At 44.2% G+C, this 18768-nt stretch overlaps 1 protein-coding gene across 1 annotated transcript in view; it reads left to right on the forward strand.

The window, feature by feature from the left end:
- BICDL1 (BICD family like cargo adaptor 1) overlaps positions 1 to 18768 on the forward strand; it is a 48957-nt gene that overhangs the window by 11769 nt on the left and 18420 nt on the right. The window contains exon 3 of the mRNA XM_008641642.2: positions 18444 to 18560. Coding sequence (XP_008639864.1) covers positions 18444 to 18560 — 117 coding nt within the window. The remainder of the gene's footprint in view (positions 1 to 18443; positions 18561 to 18768) is intronic.

Here is an 18768-nt window from a genome sequence, read left to right on the forward strand (position 1 = left end):
CCTCCCTGCCTTTCTTCCTCTGCTCACGGCAATTTCCCTCCCCCAAATCGTGCTGGAGCTGTCCCAGCCCAAGGCAGCCTGTTGGCTGTACCATCCACAATGAGCTCCCGAGCTCCTGCTGGGGGACAGGTAAACATTTTATATCCTGAGTGAAAAGAGCCCCTTGCGAGCAGGTCAGTGAGCAGCAGGATGACCCTCCCCCCACCCCGGGCTTGGCACACAGCATCGCCCGGGACATGGCACCGGAGAAAAGATTGTCTGCCCGAGCTACTGAACCTCCAGGCTGTGCACGGCTCATCTCACACCCTCAGAGGCTGCCCCGGGAGACATCACAGAGCTACACCTCCTGTCCCACTGCCACCCCCTTTCCCTGGGCAGCACATCTGCAGGAATGAGTGTCCACAGCACTCTCTAGGACAAATACTCGTAGGTATAAAGCCCTTGGTAGTCAGCCATACACTGCACTTCAGCTGAGCCCAGCTCACAGCCCAGCTTTCTCCTCCAGCAAGTAGTCCTAGAAGTGATTTCGAAAGTTCATGCAAGGCTTCTGTCTTGAGACGTCAGCAGCACCACTAAGCTGTGAACATCTGAAGGCCAGAATCCAACATAAAACTGAAGCCAAACTTGTCCTGGAGTAAGGAGGTAAAATTCTGAATGAGTCCTTTCCTCCCCTGTGCACTGCGCTAAAAATTCCGAGTGGCTATTTTGTTTAGGTCCAGGTTGTTTCTTGGAATTGTTTTATTATGCAGTAGCTCAGAGGTAGGAACACATGGGCAGAAGAAGTCTTTTCAAAATATTTCTGCTTATTCACACTTGCTGTAAACACTTCCTTCTGGAGATTCTGGAAAGTAGGACACAGAAGGTGTTTGTATCCAGCCACTGCATTACTAGCTAGAACCAAACATGATTGAAGGCTTTGCAAATATCTACATGAGAAAAAACCAGTTAAAAGCATTTGATCTTTAAAGACCCATTCTGGGTTATAAAGTTTGCACACTTTATAATGAAAGTCCTTAAATTTCTTCTTTTTTCAAGCAGACTTGTTTTTTCTAAACATAATTTAGTAGACAACAGCTGAAGAGGGAAGTCTCTTCTACACTGTGAGGGGCTTTTGGGTGCTCTGATTACCCATGAGAACAGAGGCTTCTTGCAAAACAGCCTAGAGCTTAACCAACATTTTGTTTAGAATGGCATTTAGCAAAACCCAGTTTATTTTGAGCACAGATACAGGATCAGCAAGACACTCTTGTTGACTTCTGGTGGCCACAATGCAATACAGAGCTGGCTCATGCTTGGCAGCACCACCACAGGGATGGGAAATGCCACCTCAGATAGGGACACAACAGCATCCAGAGGCAAAGGTACAACAGGGAACAACTGACAGATGAGGACATAAGCCAAAGGACCTGCATGTCAGAGCAACTGGAAGAGCATTTAATTTTGAGGAGATAGAGGCTAGCCTAAGAATCTCAGTAGGTATCCTTCTGTAGAGGCTCAGTTCTGTAGATGCCAAAATCTGCAACAGATTTCCATCATAGATGGGATCCCTGTCACTGTCTGAGGGGAGACTGCTGAGGTCAGAAGTGTTGGGAACAATTCCATTAACTGTTCTTGCCCTCTCCTAACTATTCTTCCCTGGAAGGTTCTAATGTTGAAGCATGGAAAGAACATTTTTGAAAGGAAGAACTGCTTGGTTAGTTTCAGCTGGTTACCAAGATTAGCACAGTAATGCAGATCATAGATGTAGAGCTTTCACAGAACACTTGAAAGATCTGCAGATGTTTGGGTAACTAAAGCTCATTGGATTTGCCCTTTAAATGGAATCCCTCAGTTCCTTTGCACTTCAGTGCACCAAGATAATGAAATTTAACCTTGTGATTGCTTTGTTCTCTACATCCTTGAAAGTCGATTCCTGAATCCACTTCTAGATTTGGCACAGTTTTGTAGTGACAAGGGTCCTCTTAGAAAGCTGTTCCACTTGGTGTCTATTTAGCCTGAGCTGTTCCTGGTTACTTGTTGAACAAAGCACCATTGTATTTGGCTGTCTACAAGCTCAGATCCAGGAAAATGGAAGTCCTCTACAATTCAGGTATAGACCAGCAGATTTTTCACTCACACCAAGACCATTAGACAGGTACAAACCTTAAGACTTGCTGGAGGGAAGGGTCTATACTTACAGAAGAGATCCATAGTCCCAATTGCTTTTGCAGGTGAAGTGTTTCAGGACAAAAACACCCACAAATTTCAGGAGAAGGATGCCTTTTGGAGAAGTACCTAAAGAGTTCTCCATTGTTTCTTTACTTGGTTAGCAAGTGATGTGGCATAGATTCTATTGGAACACCAGGAAACTGAGGCACTGACAGACTAGGCAGTAATTATCAGTGTAAACCAATAAACAAGACCCTAGTGAACAAAAAATCTCCTCTCCACTCAAGCAGAGTATGCAAGAGTTTGAACTTTTCTCTTGATCTTACAGAATGGGGATGCACTGGGGTGGGGCTTTTTGTTTGTTTTTAAGGTGTGGAATAGGAATTTAGTCATCTGTGTCCCACACTGACAGCGTGACAGGGTAAAGCTAGTGGTCAGACATTACTCCTTGACCGAGTATAAGCTTTATTCTCCATGTCCTTTACAATAACGGGCAGTGTGTATAAATTGCAGGATAAGAATTAGACTGATACTAAAAAAAAACAGCTGTAAGTTTGGCTGAGTAGAGGAGATAGCCCAGAGATTCTATAAGGTCTCCATCAAAGGAAACTTTTGGGAAGTGGCCAAGTAGCCACCGGTCAGGCAGGTCTGGCCAATTTTTGCACTGATACAAAAAGAACTAGGCAAAGTTAAGTCTGAAAGAGACCTTCTGGGGTTTCCATTTTATGCAGGCAAGAGTTTGATTAACATCAGGTCAAGTCTTCTTGCTATTTATGAATACTAAAGAATGAGGCAGAGAAGCCTGAGGGAATACTCACAAGGAATAAGTGATCTCAAAGGCCTAGGAACTGGCTTGCATTTTCACTCTACATGGACATAAAGTAATGAAAAGGTGAAAAATGTAAACAGGGCATTATTCAAAATGCTTGAATAGACTCAGATTTTCTGGGAGTCATACTTTTCAACAGATTTTTGTTTAGAGAAGCCAAATGAGAAAGCCTGGAATTACCATGTTTGTTCAAGAGATCATTTGTAGAATGTAACTGTGATACTTGTCTAAATAATATCTATTGATCAGCTATGAAGTTGCACAGGGATTTGCCAACTCATATTATTCCTGTCGGTTTGCCTCTGTTCCAGAGAGATTTCCCTAGGCTTTACTGGATGTTGTACTTCACTTTGTGCACAAATTCTTCCTAAATGTTGTGCTACTCAGCCTTTATTTCCCTCTCCACCTTGGGACAAGGGACCAGACTCTAGTGAAGTCTAACTAATAAATATTTAAAGCTTTAATAGCTCCAGGCAAATGCTTATGAAATTGATGATTTCATTAATGTCACCTCTTCCTGGGGCCTTCCTGTGCCTGAGGCACTGGTGCCATGGGCACAGGCCCTCACCCTGCAGAGCTGCAGAAAGCAGGGGTCTCCTGGTCTTGGGCTGCTTTATCAGCAGAAGCTGCAATAAACCAGTCCAGGCATTATCCAATCCAGCAGCTCAGTTAATCTCTGCTTACCCAGATTAACTCTGGCATCACGAGACACAGCCCATCAGCTGCAGGCTGGCTCTCAGCATCTCCTTCCTTTCAAAGGAGTTATTTGCATCAGGCATTCAAAACTTGGGAAACTCCTTCTGTCTTCCCATCCTTCTTAATCATCCATCAAGGCACAGTATCAGAGACTAAGAAGGGCAAACTGGGGGAGAGGGAAGAACACAAGCAGCTTTCTCCCTCATTGCGGGTCACTGCCCCACCTCAGCACAGGAGGGGAAGATTTGCCCAATGTGGGACAGATCCAGACCACACAGCTTTAGTGCTCCTGATCCCAGACATGAGATCCTCCAACAGTCTCTGACCCTTTTCATGGCCAGGGAGCACCCCACCAAGAAAATACTTTGCTGTATGAAGCTGACAGTGCAGAAACCTTTCCAAGCATGAACTTGCTCAAATGAAGATACTAGCTCTCCAGCTTCTTTTAATCTCCCTAAGCAGAGCTATAAGCCACCCCAGGTCAGGGAAAGTGCATAATTGACCAACATGCCTGTCCAGATCCATATACCAAGTAGGCCATGGTGCTAACCCTGCCCACAGCTCAGTGAATCTGACACAAGCACCCAGAGGCAGGTGTCTGTGGTGCAGCTGGGCTCACCCTGGGGACAGGGATGGAGGAATGAGCAGGCTGGCTGTAAAGCCATGGACAAAGCACACACACCTCCACGCCTGTAAGTACACGTACACCACCACCTCTGCTCTTCCTTCCCCTCACACCATTGCCAGCCAAGACCTTTGCATGAGGCACCTGCAAGTATTTCAAACACATGGACAGTTTTCATTAAGCCTCTGTCAGCACCACAGACTGAAATGGCTTCTTTACACTGTTTATCCTTGTGTATGCTGTGCTAATGCCACAGAGTGCAGGTGTCTGGACAGGGAACTCACAGCACTGCAAAAGCCTTGTCTGCCCCTCCCCACAGCACTGGATGCAGGATAAAGAGGAAAAACTCAAGGCCAAGCTGCTGCTGCTTTAAGTTCACAGGGACATTTTTTGCATGTGTATCAGTCCTCCATATTCATCACAGAAGAGGTAGTACTTCAAAGGCACTCAAATAATCACTTCTTGGTGCATTCCACCAGTATCATTAGGCAAATGTTCATAAATACCTTTCTCACATATCTTGTTTCACTCAGATTATCCTTGTCTCCTTGGCAACTGTCAGATGATGTATAATGCTAGCAGGGGATTAGCCCCAATGAGCCTCATAACCCTTGTGTAAAATCTGACTCTGTGAAGGGACCTGGCCAAAATACTCTCCTTTCCTGTTTAAGTGTTGCCATAAACAATATTAAATCCTAGACCCTTTCAGCAAACCTGAGTAAGGATGAAAAGCAAGAGAGAGCTTTTTAAGTGGTAATATTTGTCTTGTCCTCCAGATAAATAAGTTTGACACATGGATATACTTGGTGTTTCACAGTTTGACATGTAAAGCTGTATTTTGAATCACTACTTGAGAGCAGGTTTGTGCTGAAAACTTGGCTCTAATATCTTTATCTTCTTCGTTCCTTGTTGTCAGTGGGGATCACACTGGGAAATTCCAAATCCCTACAAGAGCTTAACAAACTTATGCTACACTTTAACCTATTAATTTCTGAAAACTCCCTGGGGTTCAAGTCATCACTTGGTGTGCACACACTGTCTGACATGGATTGCACTGAGACTTTCTGCCTCTGAGCAAGCAGCGGTGGGTTGCACCCTCACGCCCCACTGCTCAAGCAGACATGACCAAAGCATCAAGTCAAGGAGTTTCGATACATGCTCCACTTGCATGAAGCTTGTCTCTACTCCATATCTGGGTCTGTGTACTAGTTTGAAAACAAACAAGTGGGAGATTGCAAGTCAGAATTATAATTTAATAGGAAAATGAAAATAAATGCAATAGTACAAGAACACTGACAGAGTCAGCATACAACCTGACACTGTGTTAGTCGGGGTGGTGGTAGCAGTCAAGATGAAGTGGTTCTGTTGAAGAGGTGATCCTGTAGAAGGGTCTGGTCTTCACCTGAAGGTCCAGTGGTAGCTCTTGTCCTCTGGGAATCCAGTCGGTAGAGCTGCTTGTGCTGTTCCAAACCCCAGATTATATCTAGGTGGGAATGCTTGGCTCCTCCCCCTGGGTGGAGCATCTCACAATGGGATGATGTAATTCTGTGAGTCATGCAGTGGGTCCTTGATGACCCATTAACAGAGATAGACCCCCGAGGGAGTTATCAGGGATGAGTCATGGTAGGAGATAACAAACACTGCCCCACCTGCTTTAACAGCTTGTGAAGATGATAATAGAATACATACTTTTGGTTACATCTTACACTGTAACCTAGGACAATCTGCTGAGAAAGAAGTTGGTTGTCTCGTGGCATCCTGGGCACCCAAAGCCAGCTTTTGTCATGTGTGGCACTGACATGAGACCTGTCCCCACATAGGAGATGCAGAGTGCCAGTACATGGAGCTGAGCAGCCCTGCATTACATACAAGTGTTAAGAGTTGAAGATCTAAGTGATAAAAGCCTACCTGTGCTGCACGAGTGACATGGTTAAACTACTTGTTCCTTCTTCAGTCCATTCAGTTCTTTATAATGTTCCAGATTAGGCATATCTGCTCTAATTTGACAGAACAACAAAAAATATCTTTAAGCAGAGCCAAAGAAAGGAGGCTGAAATCAGCACCAGCCTCAGGAACAAAACCAAATCCAGACATACTACAGCAGAAATAATAGTATTTCTGTAATTAAGCAAACAAATCTCTGGCACAGCATTGTGTCTAAAAATGAATTCAGCAATGTGCTATGGCTGATATCTCTTAGACTAATCACCTAGAGAGAGCTGAGAGAGGAAGGGAAAAAACATTGTTCCAGGAGGTAGGTCACAAAACAGCCAAGCCAAGGGGTGATGGGGAAGCCAGTGTAGGCAGGGCAGCGAAAGGCAGAAGAAAACCCAAGTCGTGGCACAAACTGGTTAGTAGTGATGCAACCTGATTTTTTTTGCTTGCCTGCATGGACGTGTTTTCTCCCCAGCCATCTGCCAGCTCCAGCACACACCTCTCACCCTTGTAAGGAGGGAGAAAAGAGATCAGTGGCTTAAGGCAGGTGATTTTTAGCACAGATAGAATAAAAGTGCTCCTAACTCACTCACATGTCTATGTACTGGCAGAAGCTCTAAGCAGCACCATTTTAGACACTCCAGCGTGTCTAAAGGCGCTCAGGAGATTTAGTACTGCTACCACTGGCTTATGCACATAGAGAAATTCAGCTACGGCAGCAGGAGTAATAAAAACTGCTGAGAGCTGAATACCACAGTCTCATCTGTCTCTGGTCACATTACTCTTGATTTCAGGCAGCAAGAGAAAGTTAATCATTTATGTGCAGCAAAGCTAGGGAAGATCCCAGGTTAAAATCCTACTGTAATAGCAGAAGAAATGGAGTAGATCAGCCCACGATCAAGTGCAGGAGGACCCACACACAGGCAAGGCAGCCCTCTCTGCTGAAGATAAAGTGATAAAAGAACATATCTGAAAAGCAACAAAGGTTGCCACAGGTAGAATATGAGCACACTCAAACAAGGCTTTGAAAATTAAGCACATTCCCAACAGTAGCTTGTCAGGGAGTCTTTGAAGCTAGGAAACAACCACTGCCACACCACTTTCATTGTTTTTTTTCTTGTTGCACTTTACAGCTAGTCTCCTGTTCCCTAGGTAGGGCCAAAAGGCACATGCTCAGGGTACACGTCATTGATACTGACTTCTGCTTAAAAGCACCAGAGCCAAAAGCAACAATATTATCCCTAAAGGGCAGCTGTAGGTCTTTACAAACTCTGCCCCTCCAAGACAAATCACTGAGGGTGAGATAGGGAACTTTGGTGAAGGAGGGAAGCCTGCTTCTTACAAGCCAAAGCCTCAGCCATGAAACCTTCAACCACCAGAGAAAAGAGATCTTTTCTCAGCATCAGACACAGGACAGGCTGCTAATTCTGTCTCTGCAGTGTTTCCCAGTCTTAAGACCTTGTGCAGTGCTTACAGGTGCTGGTTTGCAGGCAGCCCCAAGCCAGGGCTGTGGGCCAGTCCCAAACCTGCCTGGCACCTGCTCCAGTTCAGCCCAGGCTTGCCGAGAGCTGGCTGTGTCTGCATGGAGTCAGCTGTTAGAAAGCAATAGCCTCTGTGCCAAAAAAACACAGCTTGAGTGACTCTTATCCCTTTAAGCAGCATCTTAGACAGTGGGGGAAAGGACTTTCAGTTCAATGACATCTGACCTGGGTTTGCAAAACCTTGGCTACAGGTGCAAGTCTAAGTCTAACATGTTTGTGCCAAACTGGCTGCCCACAGCCAAGCACAGTTTTTGTAACTCTTTCAGTGGACTCTCTCCCGGGCCGTTACTCTAACACAGCTGCTGGGATGTTGCTACAGCAGGTTTTTCTTCCTCTGATAACACTGTGCCTCTTTTCCATCAGAAAAATAGCTGAATACATGAAGGGGTTGTGACTGAGGTGTCTTCCCCCCATACAGGACCATCCATACTTTACCTTTTGCGATATTCAGATGCACTAAAGCCTGAAGCTCATACAGAGAGGGGCTCTTTCCAGTCCCTGATAATGATCCCCTGCATGTGTATGATTTGGCAGAGTATAGTATATTTTATATGCCATCCCACAGCATGTGCTGCACCCACCTCGTTTTTCAGCTACATTTCCTCTCCACATCTACTTGCTTTATTTTGTATTTCCAAGCACGGCTTTTTGTAGGACCTAAAGTACCAAAATGCCAGTGAGTTTGCCAAAAGCTGTTATTTAAATAAAATTAATGCAAGAGCTTTTTAAAAGCAAGATTGTAGGAGGACAAAGCTGCAAGGAGAGATCCATATTTCCAGACCCTCCCCTCATCCAGACACTGGCCACAGCTACAGCCATGCAGTCTCTTCAGAGGAGCACCTCACCTGCCAGGCTGGCGCATGCATAAGATCTGGCCACTTGCAGAAGTACTCAAGCTTCCCAAAAGCTGGGTTACAGGTGTTGTTTGGAAAATTTATCTTCAGCTTTGAATAGACCTGCTGTGAATTTAGGCTCTGGCTCACACTAGAAATTACTATTGCATATTTGCCCCTACTTACAGCTGTGGAGGTGCAGACTGCTCTGAAGGGCAAACCCTGCCCTGAGGATCTGGGAATTAAAGACCTAAGCCCCTCAATGTTTACATCTGGGCACTGCACAGAAGGTAAACATACTGTGTTCCAGCATCTGCTGCACCTGCATCCATAGGTTCAACCTGGGTGGAAACAGAGCAAAGCTGGGCTGAAAGGAGACTGTTCCTGTACTTATTACCCATCTTAATGCACAAAGTATAGATTCAACTGCAGCAGATCAAAGTGCTCAGATGTTATTACTAACACATTGTAATTATCTTTTGTCAGCAATCACCAGGAGCAAGGTCTACCTTGTGCTCAAAGTCTGCTCCAAGGACTTTATGCTCTACAGATCTTTTCATACTGCCAAGAGGGAGAACAATTCAGATTTAGCTGGAGGCTGCCAAAGTACAGGAAGAAACACTGCTAGGTTAAATGGTATCTCTCTAGAAGCTTTTTTTCTGCAGGTGTTCAGCATGGTTCTTTTGTGTTTAGAAGGACAGATCAAATGCTAGCTGACCAAGAAACATTTTCAAGTAAAACGTTACTTAACAGCTCCAGAACAATCCTTTAAGAATGTAGATTTGTACCTTTTTATTTAAGCATTGGAATGTGACATGCTGCCATATGAGTTTCATGGTCTGGGTTTTTTCCAAAACTCTGTGATGCGCTTGCTCATTTTTTATGGCATTCACCTTCCATTTATGACCCTATTGCACCTATCAGTGGTTAAAACATTTAGTGAAGAGGAAGCTGTTACGGAATAGTTTGAAGCTGTAGCTTTCATCCTGGCCAATATTCACTATAGGGTTTGGGTTTCCTTATTTTTCCATAGAAAGCAGCCACAAGTTCTACTATATTGGCTTTGAGAAATCAGCCTTCCGCACAAAACATTTCCACATCTTGCTGTAGTCAAGCCAAGCTCCAAAAAAACACTTCTTAGGTCTTCTTCCTCTGACTTTTGAAATAAATTTATCAAGTTATAAAGGAAATGAGCAAACACACATGAGCACCGTTTTTAAGAAACGGACTGATAGAAGTTATTTGGAATCAAACTTTGCAGGGATTTAAAAGCTAATAAAACATCTCCAGGTCAACCTACTATAAAATTTAAATATACATTTGAGAAAATGTTTTCTTTCTTCCTGTCTGAGGGCTTCTTGGGAGAGTTTAATATATTTTAAACCAACTCCTTGAATTTTGTCCCATTTTTTTGGCACTCACTCATTTCACGTATATGGTAACGGACACCACTATTTTCATGCACTCAGATGTGTTTATAACTGCAGGTTTGAGCATTAGGTCTACACATACTAGAAAACTTTTGGCTTGTATCTTATGACCAATGAATCCTAAAACAGTATACTGTGAGCTTAACAGGGTGTAGACATGAAGATTTCAAGAGCAGACAGAGCTGCTAGTCTGCCATCATATATTAGATATCCCCAGTAGAACTCAGTTAATTTGCCTTCAAATAAGGGGAGAGAGTGCTTAAAGCCAGAGCAAGAGACTGCAAGAAGCTTAATTATTGTCTGTTTCTTCCAGGCACAACCATTTGAGTTTGAACCACCTCCAGGTTTAAAGTCTTAGACTAAAACAATTTCATAAAAAAATTAATTCGAGAATGGAGATTGACTGTCCTGACTCCGGGCTACCATGGAAAGACCTCTCAGAGCAGGAAGGAATGTTACATTTCTTTGTCTCCACCATTGTAACCTTCTTCTTAAGTTTTCAAAAGGCTTTAATGACCCGGTTAATGTTTCCAGTTCAGTTATTTCCAAACTAGTCAGGCATTTTGTATTTTATTATCCTCTTATCTGACCCACACTTTAGGCTCATTAGAAACTTACTGGAAGAAATATTTTTCAGCCTTTAGCTCATGTAGAAAAGTCAGACTGAGCTCAGTCAAATCTGGATTAAAAACCTGCATCGAAGGTAATGGCCAAAATGGTCTATCAGGATAAAATATGCATTTTTTCAGGGGGAAAAAAAACTTAGTGGAAATTAAGAATTAGAAGTTATCTAGGAGAACAGACCACAGAACTTACTGATGCAAAACATAAACCATCCAGCTTTCAAACTGTACCATTCCCTCTACCATTCCTAGTCCAGTACAAAACTTCAGGCACTGCTATCTCACACAGGCATGAGGGGAATGACAGACTTTTTAACCTGAAGGTTGCAGACCCCCTTGGAACAAGGCCCAGGCTGTGCTGCAGTGAATTATTGTGGTGGTTCCTCTCAGCTCCACCAGACTTGATTATTGCAGCCTTTCTGCTTCATGTGCAAATAGGTAACAAATGCTTCACTCCAGGTGATGTGCAGCATTCCCACAGAACTGGAAGAGCCTGCTGGTGTTACATGTTATTACCCCATTCCTTCTCACCATCCAGGAGCCAAACTACTACCAGCAAGCGCATGTTCAGCTCACTTTGCAGAGCCCCACAACAGACACTGTGCAGAGTTATCTCATCTCCCACACTTCTTCTGCAAAGCAGGATTTGCACACTGAAAGCAAGAGCCATTTCGTGCATTACTTAGCATGGTGTGTCCTCCAGGCACACTTTGTCCTCTGAATTATCTCCAGTGCTAATTTATTGCAGCATTCAAAGTATCATGCCTCCGGCAGTCCCTCCCACAGGAAGCTGGCTGACTCATTTTTCCACGCACTCTGTTTTCCTCTCCACAAGAGCCAAATGCTTAGGTCAAGAATAAACCACAAAAAAAAAAGGGAGGCTCATGTTTAAGCACCTCCTAAAACACAGCCCACAGCCACTTGTGAAGCTCTTTCTTTCATTCAAGCAACAGACCCAGAGATGTTACACCCAGGTAGAGTTGCCCCCATATGGCACCCAACTACCCTTGCTTCTGTTCTAAACAGCAGTTCCTAATCCTGTAAATTGATTTAGCCCAAGATAATGGGTTTTGGCCTCAATCAAACAGTTATCTGAGCACTTACTAAAACACAAGATGAAGACCCCATTAGGGGCATTCATGCCCCTAAGCTCTTTCCCAAAGCATTCAGATGTTTGCCTTACAAACTGGTTCTGATATATCCCCTAACCTTACAGGAAGGGAAAAAAAGAACAACTACGCTGCCAGGAAAACCCTGTCTAATTTTTCACTCCTTGCTTAGTGATGCAATGAAAGTCCACTGTCTTTGTTGAAAGGACTTTTCAAGCACACTTAAAAATAAAAAAACAGGAACTTTTGTCCATCTCCAGCCACACTTACAGTCCTCCAGTCACAAGAAATATAGGAAGGCACCAAAGACAGACGATTCGAACACTTCACCTCCCAAAAAGAGGCAATTCAGCTTCAGCCTGAGAAGAGCCAAACTTCATAGATGTGTCTATCGAGGAACTAAACATCTCCACTCTTAACTCCACCTCAAGAAGCAGGTGCCAGCCCACCCCACCCCAAAATACAAAGCCCCAGGTGCTCCCTGCTGGGCCTCTGCCTCTCAGGTGTGAGGCATCAGAGCTGATGGGCATTAACCCATTGCCACCCGCAACAGCCACTGCCCAGCTAGGGCTTGTTGAGAGGAAAGACATTCTTGGGGTTTTTTATTGTAAAACTCAGGTAAATAGGAGTGAGGTCAAAGGACACACTATGCATTTCCCACTTGTCCTACAGAAGGGAAAGGGAACAAATCTGCACAAAAGATTCTCACTTTCATGCAAGCAATAAAGGCTCATATTTCCAAAATGTCAAAACTCTGAAAGTAGTGCAGAGCTTAGCATAAGCTGCCACCTCTGCCCTTTGTCTCACAGGATCCTCTCAGAATAGGTTTAATCCTGTAGCCATGAGGCTTTCCCCATCAGTAATATGTCCCCAGCCTGGTGCTTATAAAGGAGTCATAACAGTGCCTTTCCTCCATTACTTAGTCTCCTTGCTTTGGCAATCCTTTGGATCAAGATTTCTGATTTCCTTTTTTCTTGACAGATCCAATTTGTGGAAAAATGAGGCTCTTTTGTTTCCTGTTTTGTCCCCCTGCCCTGTTGTCAGTGTAGGGCCCCCCACCCAATGGAGCTGGGCTCTGCCAGCCTGTTTCCTGGTGAAGGGAAGGCTCATCAGCCTTAAATCCCCCACGCCTGGGCAGTAGCAGAGTGAAGGATGAGGCAAGGAGGAGGATTTAGCCCAACTCCATCATTTGGTAGGGATGGGGGCAGTGCTGACTCTCACCAGCACTTCCTAGCTCCAGTGTCCTGTGCTGCACTGGGGAGAAGCGGGAAGAGGTCTCTGGAGAAGGCCTAGCCAAATCTCATCCTACTCCTCCTTCAACCACGGTGCTCATGGGGCTGTTTCTTACACTTTTTACCTCAGCTGTCACTGCCAGAAGGTGTTTTGTCCTTTCCTGAGTGCGTTTTTCCAGAGGCACTGAATGACAGGCTCAGCCCTGCCCTGCAGAGGGGCTGGGGTAGAACTCACCATGTCCATCCTGCTGGGAGCAGCCCCAGTCTCGCCCTAGAGGGTCTCTTAGCTCCCCTGGCAGTGCCTGGGCACCTGCAGCAAATAAATTCCACCACTTGCCTCAGCAAAATGGTAATTTAATAATGGTCATTAAAATATTCACTTGCCACCCACACTTCACAACTCCACTGATGACATCAGCCTCAAAAAAACCTCCTCACACCACAAGGGAAGGGGCACCATCACAACCCCACCAGGGTGGGCAGTATCCACCCTCGGTACAGTTCCATCCTCTCCCTCACCACAAAAATCCCCATTGCTACTGTAGTCCCCAGCAATGGCCAGTCTGAGCTTTACCTTTTACTTTACCAGTCACTGTTTTAACTTCAAATTCCCCTAATAGTATATAATCTCGCTGTCTTTGTCTCAACCAATGAGCTTTTTTAAATCTTATTTTCTCCCCCATTGTTGAGGAGGGGGGGTGAGAGCAGCTGGGTGGGCATCTGGCCAGCCCACCAGGGTGCCGCAGCTCTTCTCTGGAGAGAATTTCACAGGGAATCTCTCTGGGCACATAAATCAGCAAATACAAGCTGCAGGCCTCAAAAGGTGGTGAATGCAAGCACCTCTATTATATAAGAACTTTCCTGGGTAGGTTAATAATAACAATTTGAAGTTGATCTGCATTAAAAGCTTTGCTATAAATCTTTCAAAGATTCCCAAACTGAGCAACCTCCAGGTGTTCAAAATATTGATGGTGGTTTATGGTGCCAGTGTGCCAAGGGCTGGGAAACAGCTGATTTATTGACATGGATCAAGCATCCCATAAAACCAGGCTTCTCCCCAGCACCAGAGTGCTGGCTGCAGTGGAAGGGCAGCAATTCCAGTCCTCTGGGGCTTCCCTCAGAAGCCAGATTAACAATTTTTTTTTAAATTATTAATCTTAAGCAATTTGTTGTTGTTGTTGTTTCCTCCTCTGGTTATGTTTTAGTAGCCAAATATATTTTCCTTCCAGAGAAGACTTGGGAATCCAGGAACCTGCAGCCACGGGAGGCAGCAACTAGTGGTATGAGGTGTTAATGGGACCACAGTGGGAATGGGAAGTCCCTTGAACTCAGCTATTAGCAAATTAATAAAAGGGGTAACATGCTCTCCTGAGTGTTACAAATTCAACACTAATTAGGACTTCTCTTTCTTAGCTATTTTAGGCAAGAAAATTTTCAATATCCTTTGTTAAATCTGAATCATCTTGTTTTGTAAAAGTAAATCAACTGGAAACATTGGTTTCTTCACCCAGCTACAGTCTATTAAACTTTTTCCATTCTCCTTTTCTTCCTGACATGACTGATAGCTAGATATTTTGTATACAGTTAGCTTTATTTATCAAATCTTACCCCAAAGGAAGGTTTTCTTTGAGTAAGACTAACCTACAAGCCATTAATTTGTCACAGTCCATCCCAAACTTCTTAAAGATCCCCACTTCACAGGAACATCAGTGCTCCAATTTATTTGTATTTGTTTTATTTATTTATTGCTCATATATTCCAGATGTTAAAACTCATGGAGTTCTTGTAACTGGCAAGCATCTCTTTCTGCCAAAGATCTACACAGTTTTGTGTATTTTAGCACTTGGGAATTAATCACGGGCAAAACTTAAAAGTTTGCAGTGATGAAAAGCCCTTAACTAGAGCAGAAGCCAAAATGTCCTCCTGCTCTTTCTTTCTTCTTGCACTGCCCAAATCTCGTCGCAACCTTGCCTGAAGAACAGAAAACAAATCTCACAGTTGATTGGCTATATCTAATTGTGAATTGATGTCTATGCTTCTGCAGATAGGTTCCAAACCTTGCCTGGTGGCTGTGTTGGCCAATTTGCCATACCCAGGAAATTAATTCATTTTTAACTACAGAGCAAAGCTGTGATGTTGAGCAATATGTGTCTGCCTTTCTGCAAAGAATATTACTTGTCTCTAGCAAAATCAGTGCATTGCTAAATGATTGACATAACCACAAAAGATTTAGCTTTTAATGTTTAGGAAACACTGATGGAGAAGAGAAAGCCACACAGGCTGGCTGAGGCAGAAGAAACTCACTTCCATTCAGCAAAAGCCATATTGAGCAATAAAGAGAAAATGTAGATGGAAGGTTACATCTTCACTGATGCCACTAAGTAAAAAGACCATTAGAAGTAATCAGTGGTAAGCTCATGGTTTAAAACACACATGTACAGGTGCACATCAACAGCAGTGCTGAGAACTGAAGCAGACACTTTATGAAAATACACCATAAAGCCTGAGAAATATTGGGCACTGTCAAAGTGGCTTTCATAAATTACTGCAAGTTGATGTTAAAATCTCTGTTTTATAATCAATTAGAAAGGATAGTTTGGCAGCAGGATTAATAACCTCTGAAACAAGTGTAGCATGAAAAGGAAGATTCCATGACCAGAGCTCCACTCAGAAAACTTTGTTTCTTGTCTAAAAAAACGGGATGAAGACTTTTCTTGTTAGCCTGTGTTAGCCTGTGTGTAACACAAATTACAGACATTTCTGTTTACTTCTGCTAAACAGCTGGTCAGAGAATATTTTCTGCACTGTGTGAGGCTAAAGCTAGTGTTATTTTTACTTTTCTCTACTGCATGAGGCAGGATGTAAATGGTGTTCACTGAGGTGACACTGTGACATCCTGTCTGCTTTAGGGCTCTAAATACTAACAATAACTGAGTCCTTTTTTCCCCTCCATGTGGGTTATAATTGTGGGAATAAGATATGTGAGCCTGTGAGCTGGGCAGCACATAGATAAATTCCAGATGATGATTTAATGCTGGTGAATACAAGTCTTACAGTCCTGCAAGCAGCCTGGTACTGGAGAGGACCTTTGAGGTCAATTCATTTCCCTTCTGTCATAGGCAGCCCTCTGAAAGAAGCTGCATGATAAAGTGATCCAGCTCCATTACAAAGTTATTTTTTTGCCACCATTTCTACTACTGTAATGGTGCAGGAAGAGGAATCCTACATCAGGTCCTTGGAAATGTAGAAATCTTCCTGTTGCCAGCCTTAATATACTCTTATCCGGTTTGTTCACATCTTTCTTTTCTGCCAAAATTGTGCTTCTGCTTAAATAGCGCTTCTCCCTTCTGTGTGCTCATCCGTGATGTATTTATAGGGAGTTCTCTCTCAGCATTCACTCCATGAGATAAAACAAGCCATTCTTTTTTTAGACTCCTTTCATATAATAGACTTTCCACAATCTGAATCATCCTTGCAGCTCATTCCTTCACCTGCTCCAGTCTGGCCATGAGGAGCAGAACAAGCAAGAGCAGCTATATATTCTCTTACCAGGAATTTTTACAATGCCATTAAGTACTCCCTTGTTTCCTTACTGCTATATTGTACATTTATACTCTCTGTAGGTAGAATTCTTCAAGCATATAAATTATGTTACACAGTGAACCATCAAATACTGGTGTGTCATCTACTCTGGTGCCACTTGTGCTCCTTGGGAGTGTGGTCAGCACCTTGCAGACAAAATCCTTCAGTGCTTTTCATCTGGTGCTTTTTCATCTTTGATAGCTCCTGCAGAGTGTTTCAGCATGAAGATGTTTCAGCAGTCATTACAAAACCAAGTGAATAATTCAAAAAAAGCACAATCCGTCCATCTTCTTTAGTGTCACCAATTAATAGCTGCTCAGGATGCTTTGCAACCTATAGTTGCTTAAGGGAAGAAAAATAACCAACACCTTCCTATAGTGCTGTGCTGTCATTATATTTTGTATATTCTGCCCATGCAAGGAAGCTTTATTAAATAAATGAGGCAATATGCAAAGGGTTCTGATATGGGGCTTTAAAGAAGAGGAGAAAAACAGTATAAGAAGGGAACTAAAAAGCAATTGGTAGACAAGATTATTTCTTATTATTGGGACTCTTTTCTCTTTTCAGAGGCCAGTGGTCAGAGCCTGATTTGGTGGCCACACTTCTGTCTGCTGCTGCCTCTCCAAGCAAACAGTTTTGGGGCCACCACAGTTTCCTCCACGTGATGGAGCTGTAACAGCCTTTTACTTCATGCTTCTGATTTGGAATATTTTGCTGCAGATTCTGCAAAATAAGGGACCATTTTTTAAAGGGAGCAGTGTTGCCTTTGTGGGCAGCTCAGGCTGGATCTGTGTGCTCATTGCTCCAGTCACAAGCTGCTAGAGCAGGGTCACTGCACCCTTTGGTGAAGCTCTGCCTTGGGCACTATCAGAGCACCCAGAGAAAATCCTGACCCACATTTGCCAGGCCTAAGGATGCTCTTCCCAACCTGCCCACAGCTGCTGACTCCAATCCCTCCCTCCCATCTTGCCTTCCTGTCTAAGGCATTGTGGCTTTTGCCATTGGACACACCCCAAGCAGGACAGCAATGCCACCTCTTGAGGGGAATCAACTCGATTCCAGCCCATGTGGCATAGTTGGAGGTCTGTGCCTAAGTGTAATGGAACATGATGGAAGCTAATTAAAAAGAAAATCATCCATTTGTGCTGTCTCATTAGGGTTTCATCATAAAAACCTTATGTTGTCTTACAAGCCTAAACAAGTGTGTTCACATGTAAAAATCAGCCATAAAGCTGTCTGGAGAGTAGTTGACATGTCTAAGCTGTCATTTGTAAGGGCTACCTCAAGCCTGGATCCTGCAGGTAGGAATGGCCTTTCTGCAGTCCTCAAATGACCCTGCATAAGACGGGCATCCCTCCTTCAAGACGGGAAAGAGGGACAAGTCCAGGGATCCCGCACAGACAGTCATGTGGAGTGGATGTTCTCCATCTGGCCCTAACAGGAGCTGGGAATCAGAGGCAAAGAGTACTTGTTATCTGAGAGCTGTGCCAAAGATGTTCAGAGGTTAAGAGAGTGTAAATCTAGTAGGAGTGTTTCCTGGTCTTCTCTTCAACCCCAGCTAGGCTACAATTTTTTAAGTGAATTTCCTGTAGGACACAGGAGTCATCATGGTTTTTTACAGTGGAAAAAACACACAGGCTGTGTCCCCTTGGCTGCCCCAAGGGAAAAATCAACATGGTTTAAATGGCAGCTCTCCCCAGTGTCTGTCCAGGATGACATTTTCACTCACCCAAACTGTGCAGAATTGAATTTCTGCTGAAACTGGGTTTGTGCAGAAGTTATATCCGGGCAGGTCTCCCTGGGCAGGAGGAGATGGCTGCTTTGGATCTATGGGTGACTCCAGATGGTGTCTCCTTGCAGGCGTCGGAGGTGGAGCGGCAGCTCTCCCTGCAGGTCCACACCCTCCGGGAGGACTTTCGGGAGAAGAATTCCTCCAGCAGCCAACACATCGTGCGGCTGGAGAGCCTCCAGGCTGAGGTGAGTCATCAGCCTCCCTCCTTCAGAAAGCAGCCAGGGCTGTTTGAGCTTGTATAATGACTCTTTCTGAGCTGAGCAAACAGTCAGCTGGTGGGGCCAACAGAGGGATGGCAGCACTGGGGCAAAGGACTCCCCCAGCAAGGACTGCTCCATGGTGTTCTGGCTGGGCTGGCCCAGGGCAGCTTCCAGTGCTGCCTCAGCCACAGCA

This window comes from Corvus brachyrhynchos, unplaced genomic scaffold (assembly GCF_000691975.1).
Source record: "Corvus brachyrhynchos isolate BGI_N302 unplaced genomic scaffold, ASM69197v1 scaffold1359, whole genome shotgun sequence".
Classification (NCBI taxonomy): domain Eukaryota; kingdom Metazoa; phylum Chordata; class Aves; order Passeriformes; family Corvidae; genus Corvus; species Corvus brachyrhynchos.